The 11,559-nt window shown below is 59.9% G+C and overlaps 1 protein-coding gene across 1 annotated transcript; it reads left to right on the top strand.

Annotated features, from left to right (window-relative positions):
- The first annotated feature begins 2,559 nt into the window (after window positions 1–2,559).
- Window positions 2,560–9,187, top strand: LOC120381772 (UDP-GlcNAc:betaGal beta-1,3-N-acetylglucosaminyltransferase 9-like). The gene is made up of 2 exons (XM_039499898.1): window positions 2,560–3,164; window positions 8,709–9,187. Exons 1-2 carry the CDS (start codon window positions 2,570–2,572, stop codon window positions 9,170–9,172), a joined length of 1,059 nt encoding a protein of 352 aa, XP_039355832.1. The 5' UTR covers window positions 2,560–2,569; the 3' UTR covers window positions 9,173–9,187.
- Window positions 9,188–11,559: the final 2,372 nt, after the last annotated feature.

The raw sequence follows: 11,559 nt of genomic DNA, 5'->3' as shown, positions 1-11,559 counted from the left end.
CGAGCTGCGCACGGTTTGAATTCTTTGCGCAGAAAAACGCTTCTGCCGAAATGTTGTTGCAGTTCCGCCTTTTGCCCACCAGAGGGCGTTGTGGTGCTAGAACAAAGCAGCAGCTCCCGACCAGCTAGGGAAGAGAAGGAGCCTGCAGAGACGCAGCCGGCCAGGTCAGGAGATGGGGGCTACGGGGAGACAAACAGTGTGGGGTTCTGGGGAGGTGGGTCAGTGTTGCATCTCAGTGCTTCTCAAGCGGGCATGGACAGAGCCCAACAATCAATGTGATTGGTAGCAAAGTCATTTATTTCTCTCCAGCATGCTCTTATATACAATTATGGCAGGCAATCAAGCAATTGCTAATTGGTTAATAAGATACACACAGGCACAGCTATAACTTCATAGGGTAATTGTCATCCTGTACAACTTTCTGATTTATTATCCTGTTTACTGCCTACTGGCAGATGAGAACCAGCCCAAGGCCAGCATCTCACTACACAGCTCACAGCCTAATTAGCCCGTCCTTGAAGCCTAAACACTTCAGCTTCTCACATACCCATCTGCCAAGTTAACAAAACATTCCACAGGTCAGACTGGGGCTCATAAGGGCTAGTGAGGGAGGACAGATTAGGGCAGCGGCTGAATGGGAGTGGAGGTGCAGGGCGATACAGTGATGGGGGGGTGCGGAGCTATATAGGCAGAGAGGGTGGCTGGCTGGGGGGACAGAGACACATTGGGAGGGGGAGGAGTGGGTGTCTAGGTGGGGGTGCAAGGACACCTGGGGGTGCAGGAACACATGGAGGTAGATGTGCCTGACTGATTGGAAGAGGCTATGGGGAGCCAGCGTCTGCCTGGGGGAGGCTCCCTAACAATCCCCCCCCACCAGCCCCCAAAAACCTGTTCCACGCTTTCCCCCACCCAAACCCTCCAAGTTCACACCCAGGCTCCTTCCCTGCAATTTCCCGCCCTCCCCCTCAGCCCCTCCGTGACCCCGACTCCCCCCAGCCTGTGCGGGGCACCCGAGGGGCGCGGGGAACACGGGTCCGGGTGGCAGTTTAGAGGAATTCTGACTCCCAGCTCTGCTTTCGTACGCCCTGTAGGGAATCGATTTGTCAAAAAAAAGCATTTCCTGCCTCGTTTCCGTGGGCTGGATTGTTCCCGACGCACTGGCTGACGGGGATTTGGCAATACCTGAAACGGACGCGATTCGATCGTGTTATTTCTGACACACAAAAGGTGCAGGATTTGAAACCAGGGTGCACAGAATTGTTCCTTTTTGGGGGCACAGAATTCCCCCCGGGGCAGTGATTGGGGCATTTGCGTTTTCTTCCCTGAATAAAGCACCGTCCATTGGTCCTTGTCCAATTTTAGTCCGACGGTGACACCCCAGTTCTAGCCAGACCCCTCTGCATTTCAGCTCTGTCCCCCACAACGGGTTAGCAACACCCCTGTGATGGGTGGGGTCCCAGAAACCCCCTTGGGAACGGCCCCCGGATGTGCTGAGAGACCCCCGAGCCCCTTTTCCCGGCCAGCCTGGGACTTCGCTGCCCTGCCTGGTCGGAGCCAGACGCCCCGGCCTGCTGCACCCCAGCCCCAGGCCTGACCCCCGCGCCCCAGAGCTACAGGCGTCTCTGATCATGGCTTAAGAAATTCTCCTGTCTCCAGCCCCCAGACCCCCAGCTCCCAGTGGGGTCCCACCCCCGACTCGATCTGTTTTACTCTGTATAAAGCCTGCGCAGGGGAATGGGACCAGGCGACTCTCGGCCCCAGGAAGCGAGACAAAGGCCCCAGCCCAGACCCCCCACCAAAGAGTGAACTTTGGAGCAGCTCTCTGAAGCTGAGACTTTCTCCCGACACCAGACGCCCCGGCGGGGAACAGACCAGGCATCGCGGATCGGCCGCTAACGACTCGATACCGGCTCAGACTCGGGGTGACGATTTCGGACGTCCCGGCCCCGTGGCTGAAATCTCATCCGTTGGGAGTTCGGACAAGAGCAGGCGCCCTGGGGTCAATCTCTGCCCAGACGGACGTGTCGGGTTCCCACTGATTTCCTCCGCGCGCCGCCGGGAGGGGAGCAGCGACGGGACCCCTGCTTTGGGCTCTGTGAACGCCGAGTGCCGGGGCGCGGGGAACATCAACGCCGGGCCGGACCCTGCCCAGAGACGGGGTCTCCGTCACTTGCCAGGAGTTCACTGAAAACTGTTTTTATTCAATCTTTTCCTGCACGCGTTTGCCAGGCGACGCCGGAGCCCCGACCCCGGAGCCTCGTGTAACAGGGCGAAATGTCGGACACACTGAGGGGAGTTACCGTGTTTGAAGGAACTGCAGGACGCCTGGGTTCTCTCGGCTGCTGGGTTAGAGCAGGCGGCTGGGAGCCAGGACTCCTGGGTTCTCTCCCTGGCGGTAGGAGGGGAGTGGGGGCTGGTTGTTTAGAGCAGGGTGGGCTGGCAGCCAGGACGCCTGGGTTCCACATTCAGCCCTCCCCCATTGTCTGTACAACACACTGTCACCTAGTTTCCGACTATTGTTTTGGGGTTTTTTTGTTTCACTTTTGGCTAAGCCCTGAGGGGAGCGGAGATGAAGCTCTGGGACGCCAGGATTCTGATTCGGATCCTGCTCCTGCTCCTCCTGATCCACGGGTCTATTTGGCTGTTTCCCGCCGTGAGGATCCAACTGAGACAGAGCCTGCAGGGGACCCCCGGTCTAGGCCCCGGCCCCGGCCCCGGCCCCGGCCCCGGCGCGGTGGAGCTGCCCGACGGGACCTTCACCTTCCGCTTGGATCCCGCCGCCTTCCGGGCCGAGTTCCCCCAGCTGCAGAGCTACCGGTGCCGGGAGCTGATCCCAGGGGACGGGGTTTGCACCGGGCCCCCGGGGCCGCCCCTGCTGCTCCTGGCCGTGAAATCCCACCCAGCGTCCAGCGCCAGACGGGCCACCGCCCGCCGCACGTGGGCCCGGCCTGGGGTGCTGGGGGGCTACCGGGTCCGAGCCGTCTTCCTCGTGGGGGTGTCCCCCAACCCCCGGCACATGGTGCTGCTGGAGGAGGAGAGCCAGGAGTTCGGGGACGTGGTGCTGTGGGATATCGGCGAGAGCCACCACAACCTGTCGCTCAAGGAGCGCTGCTTCCTGCGCTGGGTGGGGGCGCGCTGCGGGCAGGCGGATTTCATCTTCAAAGGTGAGCCCAGACGCCTGGGTCCTCACCCCAGCTCTGGGAGGGGAGTGGGGTACGGGTGGGTTAGAGCGGGGAGGCCGGGAGCCAGGACTCCTGGGTTCTCTCCCTCGCTCTGGGAGGGGAGTGGGGGCTGGTTGGTTAGAGCAGTGGGGGCTGGGAGCCAGGACTCCTGGGTTCTCTCCCCGGTGCTGGGAGGGGAGTGGGGGCTGGTGGGTTAGAGCAGTGGGGGCACCTGAAACCAATTAGAGCACCTGCAATCTGTCACCTGATAGAAACCCCTGCTTCAATCAGAGAGTGTGGGAGTCGGAGCAGAGAGGTTGGTGTCGGAGCAGAGAACAGTTTGGAGGAGTCGGAGCAGAGAGGTTGGTGTCGGAGCAGAGAACAGGTTGAAGGAGTCGGAGCAGAGAGGTTGGTCTCGGAGCAGAGAACAGTTGGGAGGAGTCGGAGCAGAGAGGTTGGTGTCGGAGCAGAGAACAGTTGGGAGGAGTCGGAGCAGAGAGGTTGGTCTCGGAGCAGAGAACAGTTGGGAGGAGTCGGAGCAGAGAGGTTGGTGTCGGAGCAGAGAACAGTTGGGAGGAGTCGGAGCAGAGAGGTTGGTCTCGGAGCAGAGAACAGTTTGGAGGAGTCGGAGCAGAGAGGTTGGTGTCGGAGCAGAGAACAGGTGGGAGGAGTCGGAGCAGAGAGGTTGGTGTCGGAGCAGAGAACAGTTGGGAGGAGTCGGAGCAGAGAGGTTGGTGTCAGAGCAGAGAACAGTTTGGAGGAGTCGGAGCAGAGAGGTTGGTGTCGGAGCAGAGAACAGTTTGAAGGAGTCGGAGCAGAGAGGTTGGTCTCGGAGCAGAGAACAGTTTGGAGGAGTCGGAGCAGAGAGGTTGGTGTTGGAGCAGAGAACAGTTTGGCGGAGTCGGAGCAGAGAGGTTGGTGTCGGAGCAGAGAACAGTTGGGAGGAGTCGGAGCAGAGAGGTTGGTGTCGGAGCAGAGAACAGTTTGGAGGAGTCGGAGCAGAGAGGTTGGTGTCGGAGCAGAGAACAGTTGGGAGGAGTCGGAGCAGAGAGGTTGGTGTCGGAGCAGAGAACAGTTTGGAGGAGTCGGAGCAGAGAGGTTGGTGTCGGAGCAGAGAACAGTTGGGAGGAGTCGGAGCAGAGAGGTTGGTGTCGGAGCAGAGAACAGTTTGAAGGAGTCGGAGCAGAGAGGTTGGTGTCGGAGCAGAGAACAGTTTGGCGGAGTCGGAGCAGAGAGGTTGGTGTTGGAGCAGAGAACAGTTTGAAGGAGTCGGAGCAGAGAGGTTGGTGTCGGAGCAGAGAACAGTTGGGAGGAGTCGGAGCAGAGAGGTTGGTGTCGGAGCAGAGAAAAGTTTGGAGGTGTCGGAGCAGAGAGATTGGTGTCGGAGCAGAGAAAAGTTTGGAGGTGTCGGAGCAGAGAGGTTGGTGTTGGAGCAGAGAACAGTTTGGAGGAGTCGGAGCAGAGAGGTTGGTGTCAGAGCAGAGAACAGTTTGGAGGAGTCGGAGCAGAGAGGTTGGTGTCGGAGCAGAGAACAGTTTGGAGGAGTCGGAGCAGAGAGGTTGGTGTCGGAGCAGAGAACAGTTGGGAGGAGTCGGAGCAGAGAGGTTGGTGTCGGAGCAGAGAACAGTTGGGAGGAGTCGGAGCAGAGAGGTTGTTGTCGGAGCAGAGAACAGTTGGGAGGAGTCGGAGCAGAGAGGATTGGGGTCGGAGCAGAGAACAGTTTGGAGGAGTCGGAGCAGAGAGGATTGGGGTCGGAGCAGAGAACAGTTTGGAGGAGTTGGAGCAGAGAGGATTGGTGTTGGAGCAGAGAACAGGTGGGAGGAGTTGGAGCAGAGAGGTTGGTGTCGGAGCAGAGAACAGTTTGGAGGAGTCGGAGCAGAGAGGTTGGTGTCGGAGCAGAGAACAGGTTGGAGGAGTCGGAGCAGGGAGGTTGGTGTTGGAGCAGAGAACAGTTGGGAGGAGTCGGAGCAGAGAGGTTGGTGTTGGAGCAGAGAACAGTTGGGAGGAGTCGGAGCAGAGAGGATTGGTGTCGGAGCAGAGAACAGTTTGGAGGAGTCGGAACAGGGAGGTTGTTGTCGGAGCAGAGAACAGTTTGTAGGAGTCAGAGCAGAGAGGTTGGTGTTGGAGCAGAGAACAGTTGGGAGGAGTCGGAGCAGAGAGGTTGGTGTCGGAGCAGAGAACAGTTGGGAGGAGTCGGAGCAGAGAGGTTGGTGTCGGAGCAGAGAACAGTTGGGAGGAGTCGGAGCAGAGAGGTTGGTGTCGGAGCAGAGAACAGTTGGGAGGAGTCGGAGCAGAGAGGTTGGTGTCGGAGCAGAGAACAGGTTGGAGGAGTCGGAGCAGAGAGGTTGGTCTCGGAGCAGAGAACAGTTTGGAGGAGTCGGAGCAGAGAGGTTGGTGTCGGAGCAGAGAACAGTTTGGGAGGAGTCGGAGCAGAGAGGTTGGTGTTGGAGCAGAGAACAGTTTGGAGGAGTCGGAGCAGAGAGGTTGGTGTCGGAGCAGAGAACAGTTGGGAGGAGTCGGAGCAGAGAGGTTGGTGTCGGAGCAGAGAACAGTTTGGAGGAGTCGGAGCAGAGAGGTTGGTGTCGGAGCAGAGAACAGTTTGGAGGAGTCGGAGCAGGGAGGATTGGTGTCGGAGCAGAGAACAGGTGGGAGGAGTCGGAGCAGAGAGGTTGGTGTTGGAGCAGAGGACAGTTTGGAGGAGTCGGAGCAGAGAGGTTGTTGTCGGAGAGAACAGTTGGGAGGAGTCGGAGCAGAGAGGTTGGTGTCGGAGCAGAGAACAGTTGGGAGGAGTCGGAGCAGAGAGGTTGGTGTCGGAGCAGAGAACAGTTTGGAGGAGTCGGAGCAGAGAGGTTGGTCTCGGAGCAGAGGACAGTTGGGAGGAGTCGGAGCAGAGAGGTTGGTGTCGGAGCAGAGAACAGTTGGGAGGAGTCGGAGCAGAGAGGATTGGTGTCGGAGCAGAGAACAGGTTGAAGGAGTCGGAGCAGAGAGGTTGGTGTCGGAGCAGAGAACAGGTTGAAGGAGTCGGAGCAGAGAGGTTGGTGTCGGAGCAGAGAACAGGTTGGAGGAGTCGGAGCAGAGAGGTTGGTGTTGGAGCAGAGAACAGTTGGGAGGAGTCGGAGCAGAGAGGTTGGTGTCGGAGCAGAGAACAGTTTGGAGGAGTCGGAGCAGAGAGGTTGGTGTCGGAGCAGAGAACAGTTGGGAGGAGTCGGAGCAGAGAGGTTGGTGTCGGAGCAGAGAACAGGTTGGAGGAGTCGGAGCAGAGAGGTTGGTGTCGGAGCAGAGAACAGTTTGGAGAAGTCGGAGCAGAGAGGTTGGTGTCGGAGCAGAGAACAGTTGGGAGGAGTCGGAGCAGAGAGGTTGTTGTCGGAGCAGAGAACAGTTGGGAGGAGTCGGAGCAGAGAGGTTGGTGTCGGAGCAGAGAACAGTTTGTAGGAGTCAGAGCAGAGAGGTTGGTGTTGGAGCAGAGAACAGTTGGGAGGAGTCGGAGCAGAGAGGTTGGTGTTGGAGCAGAGAACAGTTTGGAGGAGTCGGAGCAGAGAGGTTGGTGTTGGAGCAGAGAACAGTTTGGAGGAGTCGGAGCAGAGAGGTTGGTGTCGGAGCAGAGAACAGTTGGGAGGAGTCGGAGCAGAGAGGTTGGTGTCGGAGCAGAGAACAGTTTGGAGGAGTCGGAGCAGAGAGGTTGGTGTCGGAGCAGAGAACAGTTTGGAGGAGTCGGAGCAGGGAGGATTGGTGTCGGAGCAGAGAACAGGTGGGAGGAGTCGGAGCAGAGAGGTTGGTGTTGGAGCAGAGGACAGTTTGGAGGAGTCGGAGCAGAGAGGTTGTTGTCGGAGCAGAGAACAGTTGGGAGGAGTCGGAGCAGAGAGGTTGGTGTCGGAGCAGAGAACAGTTGGGAGGAGTCGGAGCAGAGAGGTTGGTGTCGGAGCAGAGAACAGTTTGGAGGAGTCGGAGCAGAGAGGTTGGTCTCGGAGCAGAGGACAGTTGGGAGGAGTCGGAGCAGAGAGGTTGGTGTCGGAGCAGAGAACAGTTGGGAGGAGTCGGAGCAGCGAGGATTGGTGTCGGAGCAGAGAACAGGTTGAAGGAGTCGGAGCAGAGAGGTTGGTGTCGGAGCAGAGAACAGGTTGAAGGAGTCGGAGCAGAGAGGTTGGTGTCGGAGCAGAGAACAGGTTGGAGGAGTCGGAGCAGAGAGGTTGGTGTTGGAGCAGAGAACAGTTGGGAGGAGTCGGAGCAGAGAGGTTGGTGTCGGAGCAGAGAACAGTTGGGAGGAGTCGGAGCAGAGAGGTTGGTGTCGGAGCAGAGAACAGTTGGGAGGAGTCGGAGCAGAGAGGTTGGTGTCGGAGCAGAGAACAGTTTGGAGGAGTCGGAGCAGAGAGGTTGGTCTCGGAGCAGAGGACAGTTGGGAGGAGTCGGAGCAGAGAGGTTGGTGTCGGAGCAGAGAACAGTTGGGAGGAGTCGGAGCAGAGAGGATTGGTGTCGGAGCAGAGAACAGGTTGAAGGAGTCGGAGCAGAGAGGTTGGTGTCGGAGCAGAGAACAGGTTGAAGGAGTCGGAGCAGAGAGGTTGGTGTCGGAGCAGAGAACAGGTTGGAGGAGTCGGAGCAGAGAGGTTGGTGTTGGAGCAGAGAACAGTTGGGAGGAGTCGGAGCAGAGAGGTTGGTGTCGGAGCAGAGAACAGTTTGGAGGAGTCGGAGCAGAGAGGTTGGTGTCGGAGCAGAGAACAGTTGGGAGGAGTCGGAGCAGAGAGGTTGGTGTCGGAGCAGAGAACAGGTTGGAGGAGTCGGAGCAGAGAGGTTGGTGTCGGAGCAGAGAACAGTTTGGAGAAGTCGGAGCAGAGAGGTTGGTGTCGGAGCAGAGAACAGTTGGGAGGAGTCGGAGCAGAGAGGTTGGTGTTGGAGCAGAGAACAGTTTGGAGGAGTCGGAGCAGAGAGGTTGGTGTTGGAGCAGAGAACAGGTGGGAGGAGTCGGAGCAGAGAGGTTGGTGTCGGAGCAGAGAACAGTTTGGAGGAGTCGGAGCAGAGAGGTTGGTGTCGGAGCAGAGAACAGGTTGGAGGAGTTGGAGCAGAGAGGTTGGTGTCGGAGCAGAGAACAGTTTGGAGGAGTCGGAGCAGAGAGGTTGGTGTTGGAGCAGAGAACAGTTGGGAGGAGTCGGAGCAGAGAGGTTGGTGTCGGAGCAGAGAACAGGTTGGAGGGAAGCAGAGGACAGTTTGGGGAAGTGCTGCGGTGGGCTAAGAAGTCCCAGACCCCAAGTAATGGGGCACCTGGCTTGTGCAGAGGGAGGGCGGGAAGCCCCCACAAGCTGAAGGGCAGGAGAGGGAAGTGGCCCAGGGGAAGGAACGGCCAGTTCACGTGGTTCACCACTAACCTCAGGGCCCCTGGCTGGGACCTGGAGTAGAGGACGGGCCCAAGTCCCTCCCTCTCCACTCCCCTCCCTTAGGGCACGAGTGGGGCAGTTAATATTCCAATCCAGGGGCAAGAAATGGTGCCCTGACCCGCCCCCCAGAGAAGAGAAAGCGCGAGACCCATCGTAACAGTGCCGGCCATTTGCCACACAGGGGACGACGACGTGTTTGTGAATCCTCCCGCCATGGTGGCTTTCCTGCGCCAGATGCCCAGCGCCTCCGACCTCCTCCACGGCAACGTCCAGCGCCATGCACGTGTGATGAGAGGGGGGAAATATCGCATGGCCACCGCCCTGTTCCCCCAGGACACGTACCCCCACTTCCCCTCCGGGGGCGGGTTCCTCATGCCCAGGGCCAGCGTCCCGGCCCTGGCCGCGGCCTCCGAGCGCATCCCCGTCTTCCCGCTGGACGACGTCTACTTGGGCTTCCTGGCGCTGGCCGCCGGGCTGGGGTACCGGCACGACCCCCGATTCCGGGTGTTCGGCATGAAGGACGAGCTGTGTCTGTACGGGGAGGCCTTCGTGGTGCATGGGGTGTCGCTGGGCAGGGTGGAGGAGGTGTGGAGGGGGTTGTACACGGAGCGACGGTGCAACGGGATGGGGCCTCTCCCCTCTTAGGGGGGCAGGGAATGGGGCAGGGGCCTGTCCCCTCTGGGGAGCACTGGCTCCCATCCGGCCCCAGGGCAGGGACTGGCTGGCTCAGGGGGGCGGGGAATGGGGCAGGGGCCTGTCCCCTCTGGGGGGCACCGGCTCCCACCCGGCCCCAGGGCGGGGACTGGCTGGCTCAGGGGGCCGGGGAATGGGGCAGGGGCCTGTCCCCTCTAGGGGGCACCGGCTCCCACCCGGCCCCAGGGCGGGGACTGGCTGGCTCAGGGGGGCGGGGAATGGGGCTGGGGCCTGTCCCCTCTAGGGGGCACCGGCTCCCACCCGGCCCCAGGGCGGGGACTGGCTGGCTCAGGGGTCAGGGAATGGGGCAGGGGCCTGTCCCCTCTGGGGGGCGCCGGCTCCCATCCGACCCCAGGGCAGGGACTGGCTGGCTCAGGGGGGCGGGGAATGGGGCAGGGGCCTGTCCTCTCTAGGGGGCGCTGGCTCCCACCCGGCCCCAGGGCGGGGACTGGCTGGCTCAGGGCGGTGGGGAATCGGGCAGGGGCCTGTCCCCTCTGGGGGGCGCCGGCTCCCCTCCGGCCCCAGGGCGGGGACTGGCTGGCTCAGGGGGGCAGGGAATGGGGCAGGGGCCTGTCCTCTCTAGGGGGCGCCGGCTCCCACCCGGCCCCAGGGCAGGGACTGGCTGGCTCAGGGAGGCGGGGAATGGGGCAGGGGCCTGTCCCCTCTAGAGGACACCAGACACGGGGGAGGGAGTGGCTGAATGTGATGCTCTGTATCTCGGGGGGCCACCCAGCACCCCCATGTTCATGGCTGTAAAATGATTGGGTGGGATGCAATGCAAAGTTTGTCATGGCGGGCGTCTTTGGCAGGCTCGTGATGCACTGAACATTGCGGCTACGGCAATGTTATAATTGTTACAGTCACGTTATAGAAAGATGATCATTCCAGGTATATCCCGGCCAGGCTCTTTGTACGCGGCGGTTCCGTTCTGCCGTCAGCGCATCAGCGAAAACCGCGTCGAGTCAAAATTACACTGAGTGCAATGGCGGGCGGAATCGCCCGCCCTACAGGAACAGTATTAAAATTGCTATTTTTTGTTTTGTTTTAACTGACACTGGAAAGCTGAAATCGTGCCTGTTAAATGTGACAGTAGTTCGTAGAATATCAGAGTTGGAAAAGGACTGATCCCCAGGCAGATTTTTACCCACATCCCTATAATGGCCTTTTCAAGGATTGAACTCACAACTGTGGGTTTAGCAGGCCAATGCTCAAACCACCGAGCTATGCCTCCCTCCAGTTATGGTTGTGAACGTGTGTCCTCGTGGCTTGAAGCAAGCCCAGGCAAAAACTCTCCGAGCGCAGAGAGGCCAGTTCACACCTCATCAGGGCGTGGATGGGAGAAACCGAGCCCCACCTCACGGGGACGCTGGCCTAGGCCGCAAGAAAATAATCCGTTACACGTTAAAGGGAGTCACCCCGCTGTGACGGTGGGGTCCATACGCTTTATGGAAATATGCCAATGAGTGTGAATATGATGTCACTGGAACATGCTTCGTGCGAAAGGCCCCTTGTGAGGTTTCGTTACAAAGCTTATGAGTCACCCGGGAGTGGAATCCATCTTAAACCTGGGGCTTTGCCATTGAGAACGGGGGGGACCCAGGGGGACGAGGGATTCCCGGCTGGTGCCGAAGCAAAGGGGGGCGGCCGTCATGAGAAACCCCCAAGTTCCCACCTGCGCTGGAACGAGGGCGGCGCCGGGGGAAGGGATCGGGCCCAGACTACGAAGGAGTCTAGTCCGAAAGGAGCTGATCGGCACATCGCTGAGGGGGAGATTTCCCTGCAATCGGTTTCTCGCTGCATCAGGCTCAGACTTGCGTGGTTTTGTGTTATTTTGCTGGCTGACTTCGTCCGGTCTGTTGTGACTTGACACCACTGAAATCCTATATATTTTTTATACTTAATAAAATCCGTTTTGTTGATTAATGAGCCCAGAGTGAGCGATTAAGACCTGGGCGGGCAAACAGCCCCGCGTCTCGCGCGATCAGCGTTATGGGGGACGGACAATTGGGGAGTTCACCCCGTCTAAGCTTTATCCAGAGCGTCGCGGGGCAGTCACCCCCGCTCCGGCGCAGCAAGGGTTAAGAGCCAGCCCTTGGAGAGGGCTGGGGCTGAGAGCCAATCGGGAAGAGGCTGCGGGAGGCGGCCAATCAGGGCCGGGCAGGGGCCCTATAAATGGGCTGCCGGGCCAGCGGACGGGCAGTCTCTCTCCAGCCTTGGGGAGAGAGGGACCTGGCTGTCTGGAGGAGACGGGGGTCCCTTGCACGGCACAGTGCTGGGGGGAGCCCTGCTTTCGGGGCTGGGGGGGAAGCAGCCAGGGGGGGAAGAGGCAGCAGATCCGA

The sequence above is a fragment of the Mauremys reevesii genome, linkage group 14 (genome assembly GCF_016161935.1).
Source record: "Mauremys reevesii isolate NIE-2019 linkage group 14, ASM1616193v1, whole genome shotgun sequence".
NCBI lineage: Eukaryota > Metazoa > Chordata > Testudines > Geoemydidae > Mauremys > Mauremys reevesii.
This window is presented reverse-complemented; position numbering and strand designations above follow the sequence as displayed.